The sequence below is a fragment of the Falco cherrug genome, chromosome 10, assembly GCF_023634085.1.
Source record: "Falco cherrug isolate bFalChe1 chromosome 10, bFalChe1.pri, whole genome shotgun sequence".
Classification (NCBI taxonomy): Eukaryota; Metazoa; Chordata; class Aves; order Falconiformes; family Falconidae; genus Falco; species Falco cherrug.
Window position 1 is genome coordinate 36,358,296 of NC_073706.1, and position 20,947 is coordinate 36,379,242.

The window sequence follows — 20,947 nt, forward strand, 5'->3', positions numbered from 1 at the left end:
CCCAGCTCTCCCTGCCTTGTCCCCGCAGGGGAAGGGTCCCAGCCCCCCCCCCCCCCCGTTTCCCTGGCCCCCTCCGGGCCCACTCCGACAGCCCCACGTTGGCCTGGCGCTGGGGACCCCCGGGCTGGCGGCAGCACCCCCGCTGGGGTCTCACCCGGGAGCAGAGGCGGAGAGCCACCTCCGTCCTGGAGCCGTGAGGAAAAGACCCCGTGAATCGCAGCCAGCGCTGCGGCGTCCCCCACAGGCGCCATTTTGTAGGCGCTCCCACCCCTCCCCCGGCCCTGCGGCTCCTCTAGGGGACCGTCCCCAGCCCGACGGGCCGGGTGTGCCCCCGGGGCGGGCTGTGGTGCGGGGGGCGGCGGGGTGACGGGGTCTGGCCCCGCCGGGTCCCCCCGCACAACCCCTCCGCTCCAGCAGGGGGCGAGAGCTGCCGTGACCGCCCCAGCGGCAGCCGCTCTCGGCGCCGCGACGCTTCCGGGCCGGGCCAAGGCCATGGCGACGGGCGCCAGGAAGGCAGTGTGAGCGGGCCGGGCCGGGCCGGGCCGGGCTGGGCGGCGGGGGGCGGCCGGGCGGGCTCGGGCCGGCCTGGGGGTGCTGCGGGGGTGTGCTGGTCAGGCAGCGTCGTCCTCTCCCCGCAGGTACCCGCTGTTCCAGCTGGGCGGGCCGCAGCTGCGGATCTTCCGGCCCAACTTCTACATGCTGGCGGTGCGGCCCGGCGTGCCGCAGCCGGAGGACACAGTCCAGTTCCGCGTCTCCATGGAGTGAGTGCGGGCACGGCAGGGCATAGCCCCCCACCCCACCCCCCCGGCCGCGGGTGGGCCCAGCGCCGCCCCGGGGGTGCAGAGGGGCCCCCGCCGCGCCCAGCCGGCGCCCCGGGCCGGGCGCCACACGGCCGGCTCTGGCCGCCTCCCTCCGGGCTGCGGCTGGTCGGTCAGCGCAGGGTGGGAAGGGGAGGTGCCGGGTAGCGCGCTGCGGGCCGGGGGGAGCGCCTGCTGCATCAGGGAGACCTTCCGGAGGGCGGCCGGGGCGCTGGGTTAGTTACCAGCTTTGCCTGGCGCCGCTTGCTGGGGGTCGGTGAGGCGCAGCCCTCCCGGGTTGGGCTTGGGAAGAAGGGGGTGCGTACGAGGGGCGTCCGGGGGAACAAGGTGATGGCCAGGTATTTGTCAGGACTCTTTCAACCTGACTGGGCTGGTTGCGCGCACTAAAGCCCACAAGGCTGGGACAGGTATTGAAAAGCATTGGAAATTGGTATTCAGAAGATTAGAAAGGATTCTTGGCTCAGACGCTGAGAAAGCCTACCCACGCTGTCCGAATACAGAATATACATGGGGTTTTGTCTGTTGGGGCTACAGAAGAAGACATGCCTATTCCAGAGTATCAACCAGTCTATAAATACTCGGGCTCTGTTTTGTTTTATGTCAGTATTTATACTCTTCCTTCTTTTTCTCCCCAAAATGTTTTTGCATTGCCTAGAATGACAAAAGTGGATATCAAGAATTACCTTGAAAAAATATACAATGTGCCGGTAGCTGCTGTGAGGACCAGGATACAGTACGGTAAGTGCAGTTGAGTAATGCACGGGAATGAGTACAGCAGTCCTGCGCAGCCAGAATAGACTTTCCTATCAAAAGATCCGTTAGATTTAAACAAACTTTGGCTCCAAGGGCTTAGCTAGTGACGTCTGTCAGCTTAGTTGTTTATTTGTCCCTTCAAATGAATGTGTACCACTTCATATTTGGATGCTTTGATTAGATTGAGACATAAGCTTAGTTTTAGAAAGAAAAATCTGAATTTGAAAAGCCTCATCGTCTTTACAGTTATCTGGTTTGTGCTGTATGCTTTTGTAGTTGGTACTGTTTCTCTCTGAGGACCGGTGGGTGTCTCATTTCAGAAGGAACTGCTTAATGTGTTATAGTGAAATTAGTAATTAAACTTGATTTCAACCAGAGCCTTTTTTTGTAAAAAAAATATATGTGAATTGAGATTACCTGGCATGCACACAGAGGTGGTGTTGTGGTCTAACAGAAGGCAAAGTTTGTAGAGCAAAGGAAAATGTTCTATTAGACCAGTAGGTAATGTCAGAAAAACATCTTGACAGATCTTCAGCTTTTCATCACCTGTTGTTGCCATACTTCTTCTGCAGGCTTGTATGCTTCTGCTCATGGTGTTTCTCCCCTGTGCCACCCCTACAAAAAAAGCCCCCACCAAACGCCAAAGAACCAACATAAAACCAACCCAAGGGAAAAAGAAAAAACATTCCTAGTTTAAGTTATGCTGAGCTCTGACTTGAAGCAGACGGGCCCATCTCTAATTGAAATAAGCTAAACTTACATAATGTCACCTTTACATATGAATGCTTCCTCTCCCAGAGCTTCTCTGACTGCACTTTGGAAAGTCAGGAATGTAATTTTCATGTTAGTTACTTTTCCAGTCACCTGGCAGGAGCGACTTGTTGGTTAGGACATATTTGATGGCTGGATTTTTCTTTTTTCATGCAGTGACTTTAGGAAAGTAATGGTTGATTACAATGGTAAGGGTAGGGGTGATGTTAAAGGGATTGGGAAAAAAGAGCTGTAAGTGAAAAATGGAGAATGAAAGAAAAAGCTTCAAAATAAGGTTGTAAAACTCAGAACATATAAAAGAAGACAAAGATAATCTATAATATGCTTCTATGAAAAACAGAATTAAATAGTCTTAAATACCAAACACATGCAGTTCCAAACAGCACTGAAAAATATTTATGCTTCTCCTTAGAACCATTTTGTCCCCCACTGCTAATGGAAGTGATGGTACAATGCATATATTCAGGGATAAAAAGAGGAAAGGGGTTTAGAATGTCTAACAGATTGAGAGCTTTAATGTCTGCCTAACATGAAGGGAATAAATTGAACTTCCCACTCGGTTGTGACCAGCATACTTGCAGAACGTTGAGATGCTTTGGTTTGTTTGGATGTGGAGTGTAATTTCCTGGTGTATAAACTGTAGATCCAGCTCGTTAGCTGGGTAGTAAAAATTTACAAGTTTGAAGCTGTTTAGTAGTTGTTTCCTCCATGTCTTCCTAAGACTGATGTTGGGGGCCAGGAGTGATAAAACTGTCCTCCCTACTGAGAAGACTTATCTCCATGCTTCCTTGCAAACTTTGTGTGTGACGTGAAGGCACAATGGCTGTCAGCAGCCTGAGTCCGGTGGTGCCTAGGTTCCCTACATGTAGATGAGGTAGATGACACACATGAGTAGTGTCAGCCAGTTTCAGTACACTTTGGTAATTGTGATGCTGTGCTGGTACTGAAGAAACGAGTATTCCTCTTAGCAATAAACCAGAACTAGTGAAGTCCCAGCTTCAGCTTGGCCTTGCTTTGGGAAACTTGGAAGTCTTGGGAAGTAAAAAGCGGGATGCTCTTCACTTCTGCAGGCGCTAACAACAAGAGGAATCACAAGAATCATAGAGTGAAGAAGCCGGATTACAAGGTTGCCTACGTACAGCTGGTGAGTTAACATGGATGCTTGTGGGGAAAGAGGAAGGGACTGTTAACCAGCCAAAGCTACAAGTATCGTTCAGTGAATTGTCAAAGCGGCTGAATGTTTCTGCCAGTCCTCTTAACAATGACAGTACGTTCCAGAATGTATAAAGAGACTTAAATGACTTAAGTCTAAAAATCAAATTCAAACAGATGTTTAGTTTTCAACTCCAGTATTGGTTTGAGGTCTGTATATAAGTTATGGTCTGATGTCATATGGTGCTCCTTTGCCAGTGAGTTTCGTGCTGACCTTGTACTGTCTGTGCTGGAAGGTTCACGACTTGTGTGGTTGATTGCTGAAATGTCCAGTAAGTGAAAGAATGTATTGTAGGGGTAGGGAACTTCTTATTAAAGCTTTTTGGATTTCAGAGAAGACTTAAGGCATATTCCCTGGAGAGGTTTTAGTCATGTCTAACAAGCGTGCTTTGTGGCTAAAGTGGGTTCTGAAATGCATGTTGGTTGCCCAGTGGAAAAGGACCTTCATGTTCTTAGGAGTTCCTTTCATAACAGGAGCATATTACAGTTTAGACTTCTCTTGGGTTTACCTGTCTCTATGTAAAAAAGAAATGCAACCGGTGACAGAAAACCCCTTCATATACCAAAATTACATTAAAGGGATGCTATTTATGGTTGTAAAACCATAAGCTCAAAATTGCTGTTGGCATAACAACCTCAGTGTTACTCCATCCTGGGACAAGGATTCAGTGTGGGGGGAACACTGTATGATCTTAAAGACTGCGTAAGACTTCATGTAGACTTGGGGTACAACTAAAGAGTCATAGACAATGGGAAATCTGATGGTTTTTTGAATTTTTCAAAGGTTAAGCGTGCTTAGAAGTTTTTCTCTTAAGCCCCTTCTGGCAAGGGGATGGAAGCAAAAGTGAGGGCAGCATGTTTTTCTAGACAGACCTTATCTCTAAAAGAACAGTATAAAGTACAACGTTAACAGAGAGAATTGTATTTAGATGAGGACTGGCCTTGTTTTACTATGCTGAAGTGAAAGGCAACCTCATCTTCGTGAGGATTTTGCATTACAATGGCTAAAAAAGACATTCCTTTTTCAAGGAAGAGCCTCTGCCTTGGTGGGCAAATTCTCCCTTCTGGATTGTCGGTGCTAGGTTTTTGTCTGTGAGAGAGCAGGTGTGAACGCATTGGCAGCTGAGGAATTGAATGCCAGGAATGAAGTTGTGCCTTACAAGTTGCTTTCTCTGTGTGCTTTTCCTTAGTAGGTAATTGCAGGCTCTTTTCCATTGTCATGGCCTCTTGGTAGTGGCTTTGCTTTTAGAAACTCGTTTCCCAAGATTGAAGCAGATACAGATCTTTAGCAAACTGTGGTCAGTTCTTGAATTTTGTTTCACTGTATTTAATGCAGTCTTGTTTCTTTTGTCTGCTGAGTTGAGGTACAACCCGTAGATACTCGGGGGAAGGAATGGGAAGCAAAATGCTGCTGCTCTGTGGAGCAAGCCACTCATTTAAGGCAGTGTCTTTGTGCATTTATTTCACATCAAATCTCTGAACCTAGAATAGTTGCCGTTACCTTAAGGGTAGCTTTGTGCTGGACTGGAGGATCACCCAAAGCTGGCTTGGTACTGGAGGCAGTTGCAGAGCAGTAACTGGTCATTCCTCCAGCCTCTCATTTTGTCTGCTGGGCGATGCACAGAGCCCTGTGGCAGTGTGGCTGAGGGCTCCTCTTGGTACGTGAGGCAGCAAGTGGCCCTTAGTGCACTGTGGTGTACTGTAGTATCATCGTAAGTTTTTAAAGAATGCCATGTTTTCAGTCTGTCCCGTAAGCGACATCGAGGGACCACCTTTTGGTGTTGTATCTCACCTCAAATGAGGGAATTCTGACCATTTACTAAACTCTTGTCAGTGAAGCTTAGTCTGTGCATTTTCCTCTCACCTCATTCCTGGTCTCTTTGCTCTCTTTTTTTTTCTCGTTGTTGGTGGTGTCTGTGCAGTCCTTTCACATTTTTGTTTTTCTGTCCTTTTTTTTTTTCCTTTCTCTTTTTCCTTTTGTTCTTTACTTTTCATCGCCAGCTCTGATGTCTCAGACAATGAGCTCCCAGTTCTGTGTTCACACCAGCTTTAAACAGTGGGTGAGGCCAGAAACCCCATGTCATTTCTGAAACTGAAGGTTTTGCCTTAATTCTCATTCATGGTGTGATTCAGGCCGTAACAGACCCCATGCAATCCATTGTTAATATCTGCCTAATTTAGGAAAGTCTTTGGTAACCACTGTAAAATCCTTATTTTTATGAGAGTTAGTTTGCCTCTGTCGTGAATCAGAGTAGCTGGGCTTTCCCACCATGTTTACCAGCTGTATTTTCTCTCATTAATCGAGTTTCAAGTTAAAACTGCTTATGACTGGAAAAAGAAGGATGTGTTTTTGGAAGGTCTTGGGTTGATCTGTCTGTTGCCCTCTAGGTGGAAGTATTGCTCTTTCCAGTGTGACTGAGCAGCAGCTGCGGTGTGGTTTACCTGAATGAAATTGAGCATATTCTCATGACCAGTTACACTTCCCTGCTTCATGAAACATCACCTTATGTGTCCCAGCGCAACGCACATATCCATTAGCGTACTGCAAGTGTCTCAAAGGTGGAGGGTGTATGAAGTCACAGTCAGCGTACCCTTAGGTGTCAGATTAGTGCCCCAGCTGTTCCACATGTAAGAATTGTTGTCCTTTCTTTTCCAAATACTATTTCTTGGAGATTCAGAGCTGTTTACTTTATTCTCAGGCGGTAACTGGACAAATACATGATCTGTCCAAGCATAATATTTTCACACTAAAAAAATACCTCAAATCATAGAAGGCTGTGGATCAACAATATCTTGCCATTCTGGAGCCCGCCTGCCTTTTTTTCCCCTTTTGGAATGTGGTGAGAAAGGTTTAAGTTAGAGACTTACAGTCCTGGGTATCAAATGCTACTTTTTTAAAATAACACTTTATTTTCTTATTTAAAAACAAAGGTATATATCTTTGCAGTGTAGATAAAATGAATGTGATACAGCAACCTTTCTCCTTACTCCAGTACAGTTATAATTATCCTAATGTTATTACAAAAAAAAAAAAAAAAAAAGAAAGAAAAAGAAGAAAAGAAATCCAGTGAGAAACTTTTACAGTTGCATCAACATCAGGGAAATTAAAAAAAAACAACAGCATCCCCTCCTCCTCCTTCAGGGTTCTCACTGGTTTAGCTCAACAGGTGTTAGCACCCGTGGGAGCACAACTGTAGACAAGCCTCTGGAATCCAGACCTATTTTTAATTAAACCTGTTTTGAGAAATCTAATGGAGATGGCTGTAAAAAGGAGTCTGACCTTGTCAACATTAGGACTAACACCTATTTAGCTGCATGAATGATGGCACCGGTGGGAACATTTTTGCAAATGCTTTCTCCTCAAACCCTCTTTAGAGTGTCCAGTACGTTCATAGTAATTAACCCATTTGCACATCAGATGGGACAGCAGTTTTCTTTGGACATGTAGTGAGTTCAGAGGAAACGCGGATGCTCTGTACCCTGTGTCATTCCTGTGTGGATTTCCAAAGCTGCTTTCTGTGCCGTTTCACTATACGTTTCAACATCAGATGTTACCACTGCAATAGTAAAACTGTTGAAATTCACTGGATTATTAAACTTAGCTGCATTTGCTGCTACTGCTGGACTGAATCCTGTGCTGTTGGGAGTCCAACATTTTTCAGTTAATGATACTATAAGCATCACTTTTCTCCTAATTCTGAAGGACAGTAGTAAGTGCTTCAGTTATCTAAATAATCAGAAGATGTCACGGTTGTTTACGTGATCAGTATTTGCTGCTTCATTTCTACACAGTAATATCTGTCCTGACCTTCCATTCCTAAACTTTTCAAGGGACGAAAAGGTCAGAGAAGTGTAAGTGAGTTTGTGCCAGATAATCCTTCCAGCAATTTTCTGACATGAGGCTCAGCAGTAGAAAGGCTAACACTTCATTTCATAGGCCTAATTATGGTCACTTAACCTCTCATTAAAATGAATGGAAGCAATTTGTACCGCTTGATGTGATAACTCCTTCTACAGACTCAGAGAGCAAGGTATGTTATTGCCCTTTGTAACACAAAGGCTTGAAATCTAAGAGGAAAGTACGGGTTTGATGCTTAGGTCATTTTTTTCTCTTGAAGGATGTTAGCATTTAACAAATGAATCCTCATAAGGCCTTGCATATAAATCAGTTTTACATTTGGGTAATGCTGAAGCGAGGATTAGAGTTGTGCAAGGAGCAGAAGTTTAATGGCTCATTTCTGTCATCTAAACGCCGGACCACACACCTCACTTTGTCCATAACCTTAGTATTTGTAGGAAGAAGGCAGGTCTCTCAGAATAGCAATGTGTAAAATCATCATGTTGCCTTTACTTTTTAGGTGTTTCAATACCGCCCCTCTGAGTTGCCTTATTTGTGGTTTTTTTTTTTCTTCTTTTTTTTTTAACATTGTAAGTACTCACTTAGATATAAGAGCATGTGGTGGTAGAGCTGCTCCTGACAAATTTCAGAGTATCAGTGTATCACCTCACACTTGTGGAAAAGTTCTTTTGCTGGCAGTGCAGCATCCAGTTCCAAGACAGACTAAATTATCCAAGCAAAATTATTTTTCTGCCAGTGTCTGTCTTTTTTAGAGGATTTTCTTCTTTAACATGGCTATGTCAGGTAGGAATGTGTTCTTATTTTCTCCCTCTTTCTCTATACTTCTGACTAAGGTAATTGTGCTGGCAGAAGTCCTAAAGGAGAACCAAACCCTAACATTCTTAGAGCTTATTTCAGCTTACATGCATTTCAATAATTCAGTTATTAAAAGGATGGCCTTGCTTAAATGGCTTGCAAAAGATAAAACAGTGAACAAATGTAAAGTCTATGAATAAGGCAAAATTTTGCTTTCTGGTGAATATGCCCATTTCATGTTCTAGCAGTTTGCAAACCAGATAAAACCCTGATGAACTTGGTAGAAATTTAGTTGTTTGGTTTATTTCCATTAGGATTTCATTCCGAGGGCGCATTTATCATATGGTTGTCAACTGGTTGCTGTATAGAAGGGAAAACTTTTACAAAGAGGAAATGTAAGAAAAAGCAGCACTGCATAAAGGAGTGACGATCACCCCATTCCTTTGTTAGGCATTTGTTTAAGAAGGTGGCTTATGAGCTTGAACCTCAGTAGTGTCTGGCATCGAGGGGAAGATGCACTGAATGTAAATATGCCTGGACAGTCTCAAAATCCTTTATGTAAGTTGATGCCTTTTGGTATTTCTGAAATTTTGAAATACCCAAGATACAGGCGTCTTCTGAAAACTAGCTACTGAGCATGCACAACAGCTATTTTTCATACAGCTTTCATCGCTCCAGAGTCTTACAGTGCAGTATTACTGCATAGTATTGTTACTTAAGATTTATCAACCTTCAGTTCTCAGGGTGTAATGTCTTGGCTGTTTCAAATTGTGTCTGGCTGCCAGCCAAAATCAGAATTTCTTCACAAAACAAGAGCTGGAAAGAGCCAACTTGTCTCTGCTGATTTTGATTTATTAAAAGACTCGAGATACAGATTGACATTTTCAGCTCAATATTTGACTTTCACCAGCCTTGAAATGGGAACTGTGAGCACTTTGATAAAGAGCTGAAAGGTTTGTCTGGTTTTGTTACAGCCTCTGTGCGTATCTTTTTCTTTTTTTTTTTTTTTTTGTTGTTTTTTTGTTTTTTCTCCCCTCTTTTTGAAATAATAACTGTTTTGCAATGCTTAGTGAATTACCATGGATGTTGTTAGTATGCTTTAGGGACAGCTTTCCTTCATTCTCCAATAAGGGAAGTACATTGGTCCTGGAAGCATACCAGAATGGAAGTGCTGCATAACAAGAACAGTCCCTTACTACACTGTTACCAATATAAATAGTTCTCAAGTTTTCAGTGTAGGTGGTATGCCTACCATGTTAGCCTGAATTGTTTTTTGACTTGTTTAGCTAAAATGGCTTCCTCTCCAGGGCAGACAAGTCCTTAGAATTGGCCCCATCTGTTCAATAGGTACCACAGGGCTGCGTGACCCGCTCACAGTGCAGTTAAAACACAGTATTTTTTTCATCATATAAACAAATTCTTCTTCAAATGATTCAGTGTGCTAAAATCTTGGGCTGCGCTTGGCCTCGAGGGTGCTTGCTGCTGATCCTACGACAGGAAGAGTTGCAGTAGGCTATGGCTTTGGGACTGCTCAAGGGCGTTGATAAGGCCGGTTTCTCTGCCTTGAAATGGAACTGTGCTTTAATTGTCATAGGACAGCTACTGTAAGTATACCTGTTGGTGATTCAAAGGCACAAAAGAGTTGAAATCCCAGAGTGTACGGTGTTGAAGGGTGAACCTCGATTTGTTCTAGTTGATCTTTTCCAGGCTAGAATCAAGGAAAGAGCAATGTACACAGCAGCTCCCTTGTTTTTGTAGTATGGTCAGGCTCTTAGGAAACCCCCAAGAAGTATGCACTACAAAAACAACCGGAGCATTGCTGGGTATGAGTTGATATTTCCTAGATTCCAGTCTGGATAAGCTCAACTGGGATAAGTCATGTTTTTTCTTTCCAGAGTGTATGCTTGAGGTTTAAATTCTTTCACACCTGTAAATTACCAGGTTGAGTGTATACGACTGAATGAAACATAGCACACATTCAGCTGGGTCAGGGACATGGTGATGTTTTTTTTTTTGATTTAATTATGTCACATTTCTGATCCCAAAATGTGGTATAGGTAGCCATGTTGTGGAACACTCCTTTCATGACCTTTGTGGAACCGTTTCATAACTGGGCCTCTTGTTTGATTGTATTTGTTGCACAAATGTAAAGAATGGCTGATCTGAAAAAAACCCCACAACCCCAACATCAGAACACCGAAACCGTTTTCCATCTGAAGTAATTCAGTGCTTTTGCTGAGATGTCTTTATGCAGTACTCTGCCAAAGAAATTAATGTATGGTAATGTTTGTAAATATTTTGGAGAGTAATTTTAGAACTATCAGATATGAATTTTATTACGCAAATTCCCTTACAAAATGGAAGGACTAATATTGCTGAGTTTAATGAAGTTGTGCTTAGTGCAAACACCACTAGAAAGTAAATAGGTAATGCTAATGGGATAGCACGTTTCCACAGAATAATCCTTTCCTGCTGTTAGATAAAAACCAGAGAGCAAGCAAATGTTTATTTTCCAAGTGAGAGGCGTAGATCTGATGATGATGTTTCACTAAGATGACTTGTCTGTTAGGCAGAATGACTGATGTAGATGTAATCACTTTAATCTCATTAGTGATGTATTAGACAGATTGTTCCCACCATAATTGTTTTACACTGTATTCTTTATTCCTGTTGATAAGAGACCTCTGGTATCTGTTACTCTGTGTTCCAACTTTACACCCTACAATAACAGCTTCTTGGACTGTTCTCTCTTATCCTTAGCAGAGATCTAAGCAACTATAACCACTACTCATATCCTGAGTGTTAACATAATGAATGCTGCTCCGCTATGTATTTCCCCAGTGGTGGTACTTTAACAAAATCACTTGATCACTTATTTTGCTCATCTTGCTTTTACTGTATGACTCGTCCAACATCTCTGAGGTGGTTCAAAGTCTTTGAAGAGGTGTCCTTCTCCTGACCGTTCATCTGTAAAAAAAAAAAAAAAAATAATAACAAAACCAACCAACCTTGTCAGTGTCTTATTAATTAGTGTGCAAAAAAGAGAGGCTGAAAGTTGGCTTTGGGGTGGGAGGGATATATGTGTATCTTTGGGAGAGGGGTGGAAAGAGATCTTCTGAGGTTAAGAGGTACCATTTTGCACTGGCTGAAACTTCAGGGTGGTCTTTCGTTGTAAGTATATGCATCATAGCTACTGCAGAAGGGCTGGAATGTTTCTCTGACCATTTGTTTTCTCTTTAGGGCCGAGGACAAACCTTTCAGTTTCCCAACCTATTTCCAGAGAAAGAACAAGACACAGAAACTCGCTCTCTTGAAGACCTCAAGGATAAATATATGGAGAGAGAGGAGCAGAGGCAGAAAGGTGACCCCAGACGAGGTGGAGTCCCTGACTGGTTTGGACTTTGATGCAACAAGCCAGCTGCCTTTCTTTAGGCTCAGAGGGATTTTGATCAGCAGAACTTGCACTCTTCCCTTCTTGTAATGACTGAACGTTTATTCTTGAGCAGCCCTTGCTAGCGTGTCTTTTTCCTGGCTGTTTGTGCTCGGCAACAACAAAATGGCCCTAAAGAAATAAAAAGGTAAAACAAATCTGACTGCATCAGGTCTTTCCTATGAACTTGTGGGCAATTTCTAAAATGTGGAATTGCTTGTGTTGACTGTGAGAGTGGCATTGTGCTTACCTTCTTCCTGCTTCTGCGGGTTGTTTTGTGTAGAACTAGGAGGTATTTCATTTCCCAGGATAAGTGTAGTTTGCATCAAATAGAATGTATAAATGTCAAGATAGGTCAGTCGAAAGTGGACTTGAAAGTGTAGCTAATTGGTTTATAGGCTCAGGACATAGGGTTCCCTTACTGTCAGTTACTGTGTCCTACTATCCTGTGCGTTGCCTTCCTTGCAGGTGGCCCCTCCTTTCACGGAAACATGCATGTGGTCGGATTGCACGCCTTTAACGGTTGTGTGGCATTTTGGAGTCGGGGTTTATAGGACAGACTTGTGACCGGGCACACGAGCGTTTGATCCCCAGAAGCATCAAGGAGCAGACAGAGGTGGTGCGCAGTCTCTGCTTGCTGTTGTGCGACACAGGTAGTTGCCTTCTGCGGCCAGCCTGCCCTAGGAATGTTTACTGGCAGGGCTGTGCTAGTATTCCTTCCCCTGCTCGCAGGTACCTTGCAGTGCTGGCAAGAGTCCTGTGTGGACACAGTTGTATTGGCGTAGAAACACTTCTGCCAGTGTAGGCTGTTTTGTGCTCAGGACTAATAAAAAGAGTCTTTTTACTTTTTCTGGTGCAGCTCCCTCTGCTTCCAAGTTGCTGATGCCAGGGCAGTGGTAGAACTTTTCTAGGCCTTCCGAGCTGCCACGTTCAGGTTTTTCATTTCTTGGCTCTGTGGCTGTTCCTCTGTGCTCTGATGAGGATATTTCCTCTTTTCCTTTGTCAAGTAATGTGCTCTGCTGTTGTGTCAGAAATGGCAGGAGAAAAGGAGGGCTAGGAAGCGCTTCATCACAGATAGAGAAGGATGTGCTTCTTCAGGCTGTTGGCTACAACACCAGCACATGCAGGGTTTAATGTACAGCTAGTGTTTCCCCAGCTTTTGATTTCTGCCACTTGGAGCAACTGGCAGGGTAGTGAATGAGCCCATGCCTCGAACACTTCTACTGGAGTGCTCTCCTTTATTGTTCTGTGTCTGAACTTCTTGTTTGGATAGCTAGCAAGATGTTTACAGGGAAACAGCTGTTCCCCAGAGAGGCAGTCCAAGTAGGGTTTTACGCACCCCCTTCTGTTCATTAGTTACCTCTTTCCCCCTGCTACTTTTCTTCTGCACGACAGTCCATCTCCTTCTGTGGTTTATTGCTTACAACCCCAGTGACTCTCCCACACCCTTCTTTGTCCAGTTTCCAAGGGGGATCGTGCGTGATCTAAGTTAGCTGGTGCTTAAACAGAGAGATGCTCTCAGAGAGGAGGGAGATAAGGGAGGATTTGCGACTCCCAGCCTGCCAGAAGAGTTAGAATAGTAGATGTGGAAAAATACCGACTTAACTGAAAACAGTTCATACGTCTGGCATATCTGCGAAGCCAACACTTCCAGAGTTTTGTAGTGACATGCGAAACTCCAGGTTAAATCAGGAGCTGGCCTGCAGTTTAAAAGCAGGATGACTGAATTTATCTAGGCATGGGGTCGCTCCTCTGCTGTACACAGCCTCCCCCTCCCTCCTTTTTTAAGTGTATTTTTTTAAAGGGGCTGTTTCTCAAACTTGGCTCATTGTGGAGCTGGTCCATATTGGGGCTGGAGCTTTGTTCCTACACTATAATATTACAGAGTTTGCTACTTTTTCTTCACTTTCCTTTGTGGTCACCTCCAGTATAGGTAACTCCATCTTCTTCACCATGGTGAAGGTAAAATGAAAAGAATTCATCTAGTGCTGCCGTACATCTTCCTAACTGGTTGGTCAGCCTTGAGTAAGCAAACAGTCAGGTATGTGATAGTTCTGGATAAATGAGGCTGTATTCCATGTGTTATGCGTAAGAGTGAGAGAGAGATTAACCGTCAGCCTCTCTGCCTTCCCGGTTGCAGAGTGGTAACAGGAGAGGTTAAGAGTCACCAGCTTCTGTACTGGCATTGAGAACCCAAGGAGGAGTTCATTTGCAGTCCCAAATAAGCTCTAGGCTAAATGAGTAGCAAAAGCCCCTGGCTAGGTCTACCATGCTTTGGTACTCTGTGATTTCTCCATGGGTGATTAATTTATAGCTTATGTTCAAAACAGGTTTCTGTCTGGAGTGGCACAAAAGGGAAGAAATAGGTGACTATACCTGTATCTATATGAAATTGCTGCAACCACATTCTGGCAGATACTCAAGTTGCTAACGAGAGCAATGTTACCAGCTACCTCTAAAATAGTATTCCTGTAAAACTAAGGTAAGATGAAAAAAAAAAAAAAGCCCCTGACCCACCGTTACTTTGTTTTAATGCTCCTGATTGCCCTGGAAGTGGGATTAAAAAGATACTGAGTCTTCTTCAGTCTCTTGTTGGTCAGCGTTTCTGAGGAAGTGCCGGTGTTTAATATAATCTCGTGCTTCACAAATCCCATCCCCCAAACTGTACATGTAGGCTAGAAGGTAAGAGAGGAAGATGATCCTTGAATATGAAGGCAGAGATTGTATCATGTACCAGAGAGAAGTATAGCAAATGAGTGGTGAAACTAGGACGAGGACTTAGAATTCTGTAGTTTTATTCAATAAATTGTGCTCCTTCCAGCACATCCTGATTTTTTTTTGGATGATGGAAGGGATCCGCAGATCCTATGAGGTCACATCTAAGAGGTCACATCTAGCCCTGCGATCAGAGGTGTCGAGCTGTCCTTGGCTAGGTCAGCAGCCATACCTGTGGGCCAAGGATCTGGATATACGTGTGAATAACTTCTCCAAGGACCAAAGTAATGACTTGGTTGAAGAGGCTGATGTTCACTGTGGTGCAGGAGAAGCCACATCCTGCACTTGGCGTGCGCAGCTCTGCAGCTGCTGGCTTTTCTGACGTGCAGAGGAGATGTTGAACACAGTTTCATTCCCCTCTGAATGTGTGCAACCCCCCAAAGAGAGTAATGTGCTGGAACAGTCAGCGGATGCGCAATCGACTGCGTCGGCCGCTCTGGTGGGGAAAGGCAGCCGGCTGTGATGAGCGTTGTCCCAGCAATACCAGTACACTTCAGAGGGAACATGCGATTGCTTTTTTGTTTGCTTGTATTTATTATTTTTTAAAACAAACCAGAATGAACTGCCGAGGCAGCGAAGTGACTCTGTACGTGGCTCTGCTAACATTATAGCTTCGAAATGAGTTTTGTGTAGTAGGTCATGCGTGGTTGGGTGCTAGGGGCAGGATCCTTGTTGGTTGAAGCGGATCACATAAGAATGTGTGGGTGTCTGCAGGTGACAATATTACTGTGTCTTGTCACCACTTGTCACCTGAGCCTTGCTAGGTGACCTCGGAGAGTGCAAATGTTTGTCTTTGCAGTTTGCTTGAAGTAGGAAGGCACATGGTGCCGCTCTGCTGATATGTGGTTAGACACGAAGCTCTGGTAGCTTCATCTTCTGTTAGCCCCACTATGTCAAAGATTAAGCATGGCCTGCACATCATTGGCCAGTTTTACAATCCTGGCCGTAATTCCCTGTTTGTCAGGTTACTGGTGGTTAGAAGAGAAAAGGCTAAATAAAATAAATCATAGGAAAGAAGTAAGTACAACCTTAAGGTGGATTGCAGAAAAGGTATATGCTAATCCATTAAGCGAATATTCCTGCTCCGTGCAAAGGAAAGCCAAGTCACAGGGAGGGTAGATGGCTCGCTTTCATGGCTGAACATCCCTGAGAATGGGTAATCCAGAGTTTCTGATACCTGCTCCTGTGCTGGGACCCCCAAATTACGCATCTGGTGACAGAAAGGTGTATTCAGCGATGTGATCCACCGTTGACCCACTGCCATTAGCACTTCTGAGTGAATGGAGCTGTAGGAAAAATTTGCTTTTTTTTCCCAAGGCCATCTTGCTGGGGAAAATGTCTTTGTGGTGGGGAAATTCCTACTCCATCCTGGTTATCTCAATTACATCAAAGTTGTTGTTGTTGGTTTTTTTTTACTTCAGGAAAATTATTTTACTTATTTGAATTTTCAGCTTGTAGGACAGACTGATGCTTCTTCAGCTCTGGCGTGTTTGTGGAGCGGCTTGCAGAGAGCAGTAAGGGGGTGGATAGAGGACGTCTGCTTAGTGTGTGAAACAGGGCAAGGTACACAAAGCAAGCACTATTTTTGCTAGGAGGACTGAAAGCTGTAAAACCGTTATCTTGACAATGCTGCTTTCTTCTGAAGTAGAGTTCAAGGACTGCTCGGAGTCCAATTTAAAACAGTTGTCTGAGAATGGCTTTCCAGGATGGCTTATATGCCAAGGCTCATAGGTACCGTGGCTAAAAAGGAACATTGTGATAATCTCTTTTGACCTCCTGAATAACACAGACCATAAAATTTCATGCCGTAGTTTCTGTGCGTAGGCCAGAAGCTTGTGGTTGAATGTTAACCTGGAATGGAATTCAGGGCTTGAACTTGACAGGCATTGCAAGACGAAGTACTTTGGGCCTTGTATAAGCTGGGCCCAAACAGCAGGAAAGTCAGCAACACGTCGTCATCTGTCCTGTGAATTCCTTAAAGTGGGTGTAATGGGGAAAACTGAGCGTTGCTGGTTAGGAATTGTGTTTGTAGAGAGGAGAGGTAGTTTTTATAAATATTATTTTCTTTAAATGCAAAAGGTTTTAGACTAGCTAGGATGACATCCTGGCTAAGCCATTTCTTTTACAGTGATTTATGGCTGTTTTGACAGAATTTAGCTCTTGTATATAGTGCGGCTTATCAAAGTGTGGGCTGCTGTTGTGGGCACACCCAGCTTGCAGAGTGCAGATGTGTCACTCTGCGGCCTGAGAACACAGTAACTAGGGCCTGGTGCAAAACTAATTTGTTTTAGTTACAGACCAAGACTAATTATCAGTCTCTTAACAGCTGAAGGCAGTAAAGGTTAGTAAATGCTGCAAATGAAAAATGATTAAAATTTTGGAGAATTTGCGCAGTGCAGAATTAGGCACTGCATTTTCTTCTGTGGTGACTGGGACTTCAGAGAGCATCTTGAGGCCACACATGATATTCTAGTTGGGTAGATTTTGCTTGGGATCTGTCTTTTAGTGCTATCAACATTTCATTTTCCAAAGTTTTTGGTTTAGGAATCAGACCAATGTCAGTGATTCAAGGCTTGGAAAACTTCCTTTCCTAAAAAAAGGCTTGGGAAACTCCCTCTGTTGAATCAGTGTGGTTTAGAAGTATTTTGACCATTGTCTGTCTGTATGTACCTGGAAAATAAAAATTTCTCAGAGACAAAGCATAGCTTAGTGTAGCTAAGCAAGAGAAATGAGCCGACTAGAAAGAAAACTGGCTTTGGGGTGGGCAGGTGATATAAGTGGAGGGAAAGGCCAGGGAGCTATTCTGGATTGTGTGGTGCATTTCCCGTAAGCCTGTGCTGGAAACATAATGCTGGTGAAGGCCTCTTAGGTCGTGTAGTCCATCTCCTCAAACGAAGAGAGCCTGCTGCAGATCGAGCTCTGCCAGTGCTTGCACACATGGCAAACCTAGTGTGTGGTGTGTCACAACAGCTGTCAAAGACTGGTCGTCATACCCAGAGTCTCTAAACATCCTGTTTATCCTTGCAAGGAGGAACACTTGATTGAAAGATAAATACAAAAAAAAAACCAAACAAAAAACAAAAAACCCAACCAACAAAAAAAACCCCAACCCCAAAACTGGCGCTAGCAACAACATTTACCCTTGGGCTAACAAACCTGAAAACAAAAGAAAATAAACTTAGGATGGAGGCAAACACATTTCCACACAAGGCCAGATTCTGAAAGGGATTTAGGAGCTTAGCTTGTTTTGGCATGCTTGAAAAAGAAAAAGCCGTCTGGGTGCCAGGATTCTTAGGGCTCCGTATGTGTGCGTGTGTATCAGGGGAAGAGCATGGGGAAAGATGGGGTGTCTGTGGTGGTGTGAGGGGGGAATGGAGGACACTGGAGCTGCCAGAAAGCTTTGTGCAGGGTCACCCTTGGGGCATAGTTTGCACAATTTTTTTTATTTTTTTTTTAAATTAAACATGCCGAAAAAAAAATCTCCAAGTTGGCAGCAAGATTTTTTTTTCTTCCCCCTCTGTTTGTTGTTCATTTGTTGCTGCACGGGAGGTCTGTTTACTTTGCTCAAGAGAATGAGGGACCCAAGAGGCGCTGCTCTGCATGCGAAGCTTTTATGGAAGGGGCTAGGGGAGGAACTTCCAAGCCTTTTGAAACAGAGCTGGAAGAGTTTGTGGGCTGTTTCTTTTGTTTTTTTGCCCAATTCATGTTGGGCCTGATGTTGCTACTGCTTATGCACACGTAGCTGGGCCATGGACTTCAAAGATGGGTCCTGCTGTTAGGGGCTGATCAGGCACATCCTCTACAGGGTGAGTGTGAGGAGGCCTGAGGAGCCCTAAGACTTGATGTTGAAGCTCTGAGTAGCTGTCTTAACACCACAGTGCCCACCGCTCTGTCCTGGGACCTCTCCTGGTCAGTGCTGGGGTGGTGCTGCTCTCTACCACCACCTCCCTGTTAACCCTTCTGGCTGAACTGGCCTGGAAGCTTGAGCTGGGTTTGTCTGTGCCATTAAGGTACTCTCATGGGTGAGCCACTGCAGCCCTTTGTTCCAGGGATTTAGTGTTTTTAAAGGGGGCTTTTCCAGAGTTGTGTGGCAGCCTACTGCTGCTGATCTTTGTTGCTTTAGATGACCTAAACAACTTCTGAATGCTTCAGTTTTCCCCAGCTGGGCTTACTAGTGGTTGCAACCTGACCAGAGGTCCAGCTGGAGGAGGGAAGGTGGAGACCCGCTTGCTGGTGTCTCAGTGGATGAGGCAGCTTTGTCCAGCTGGACCTTCCTTGTGTCTTATGATGCTGAGACAACTAGAAAAGAACAGTGGGGAGAAAACTAAGGGTGCTGCGCAAGGAGGGTGAATGTCTTTAGATTAACAGATGGGCACATCCCTGGGGATACTTTCACACGCATTCTTCTGGGTTCTGGGCAGCAAGAGCAGTGAGCACGCTGTGGTGTGAGGGAGGGGCTGAAGAAGGCAGTGGGTAGTTCAGTTGGAGCAGCCTTTAGAGCTATGTGGCGTCCTGCCATTTGGAGTTCTCCTACCCTTTTTGGTGAGAAAGGACAGGACTGATGGGTCTCCCTATAGCCTCAGTCTTGTGTTTGAAGCGGCCGTTTTCCAACCCAAGTCGGTTCTTCTGTCCTGCCCTAATGCACAGCAGAACAGAGACATTTCAATTGGCAGCGGGAGTTGACTCCTTTTATCTCCATGTTTCCTGTTTTAACTGACAGGGAAGCTGCTCAGCAATCCTGGGACATCTTTCTGTGTTGTAAAGGATCCCTTAAATACTGGGGCACACCATATTGTTTTGGCCACTTGGCCTCCAAGAGGAGAGGGAGTCCAGGAGCCAGCTGTGATTGTAGTTAGGGATACTACAAAAGACCTCTTGTGAAAAGAGATTGAAAAGCCTGTAAATATTAATTGTAGATGAGTGAGGAGTGAGAGGCAACATGATTAGAGATGGCCTCTGCAGAAGTACCTCCCTTTATGATATACGTGGGTGCGGGCTGTCAGTGAAACAAAAAAGGAGGGCAAGATAGAAACTGACACAGAAATATTTTCACTCAATGTTGGGTTAGATTAGTGTTGTGCAATTCTTTGCCACAAAATAGCAGGGCCAAGAACTTTGCTGGATGCAGACACACACTGGCTGTTTCTGTGGATAACCAAGATATCAAAGAGCTAATCGTAATATTAAAAGAACAAGAGTTTTTGGGAAGTTGTCAGTGCCACATGCGTCAAGGCGCAAGCTGACTGCACCAGATGGAGGTGGGGATAGGAAGAGACTTATTTCCTTAGGAAGCGAAATAGCCTGCGAGCTGTCTCTTGCAGGGTTTCTTTTTCTGACCTCTGGATCAGCCTGTGTCATGCTGGATAGTCCCAGCCAAGCTGGAGCTTGGGAAGGCTGGCAAGGCTGGCAGCTGTCTCAGCCACAGTAGGTCTAGTTGTGTGTTAGACTCGGTGGGAAGGTAGAGCACCTTCTGCATTCTCCAGCTGTCAGCTCAGAACATCTTGATTTCCTGCCCCCCTGTCCCGTCCCGTCCCGTCCCCCCCCCCCCCCCAAAAAAAAAAAAAAAAAAAAAAAAAGGTCATTCCTGCCGCCTGGGAATGAGGAATGTGAACTGAACTTCCTAACTGGACTCAGCTGAACATGGGTCAATTCCTTAACCTCTCTTTCTGCCTTTGTTTTGTGTCATAGGCATTATGTAGGGATGATCACTCTCCTCTGCCCTTACTTGTCTTCCTGGCTAACATCTAGGGGTCCTTAGGGAGAAGTGCCCCCTCCATTCCCTTTATGGTTGAGTATGACGCACTGTACAGAATATTGATATACTGAGGTTGAAGGCTGGTTTCGTAATTTGCTATGTTTTAATCACCCTGTTAACTATCTGGAAAAAGTAGTAGGGAGCTTTGGACACCTTGGCTGTAGAGCCATGCTGTTCAGTAACAACTCCTCAGTAAGAGAGCTGTTTATTTTTATTGTATTTTCTTTTCACTGCTTTTAATAGTTGTAAACAACCTCTGTGTGGAGCGTGTCTTGAAACTTTGACCAGCTGGGTGAGGGGCCTTCATATCAATTTCCAGCCTGTGGAGAGGAGAGCACAACAGGTCCCTGACTGCTCCAGCCACTTCCTGCCTGCCAAGGAATGCTGGAAACAGAGGTCGTTATTGCACAAGTAATTAAAGGTTCATCAGCCCTACCTCTCCGATTCCTTAAGGCCATTGTAGTAAGGGACAAATACTCCTGCTTACCCACTATATTTGTTTTCTGCTTGCTCTTGTTTTTCTTGGCTTGAGAAGAGGAATTATGAAGACTCTTGGGTAGGATCTGGGAGCGCTGCGGTCTAATGCATTTGGCTGTGGCCCTGGCTGTGTTGTGGAACGCTCTAGTACTGAGAAGTGGAGTGTCTTCAGGGACCCCTCTCTTCCTGCTTCTCCCCTATATCCAGACACTGGAGAGGTGGCTCTCAAAAAGGAGGTCCAAGTTGCCCAGGCCCTGGCACAGGGTAGATGAAGAAGCCAGGCTTGGGGATAGCTGTAGAGC

The 20,947-nt window shown here is 44.9% G+C and overlaps 1 protein-coding gene across 1 annotated transcript; it reads left to right on the forward strand.

The window, feature by feature from the left end:
• Positions 1-366: 366 nt before the first annotated feature.
• On the forward strand, positions 367-11,796 carry MRPL23 (mitochondrial ribosomal protein L23). Its single transcript, XM_055721749.1, has 5 exons — positions 367-518; positions 639-761; positions 1,474-1,556; positions 3,413-3,486; positions 11,449-11,796. The coding sequence occupies exons 1-5, from the start codon at positions 493-495 to the stop codon at positions 11,611-11,613; spliced, it is 471 nt and encodes a 156-aa protein (XP_055577724.1). The 5' UTR covers positions 367-492; the 3' UTR covers positions 11,614-11,796.
• The last annotated feature ends 9,151 nt before the right edge of the window (positions 11,797-20,947 follow it).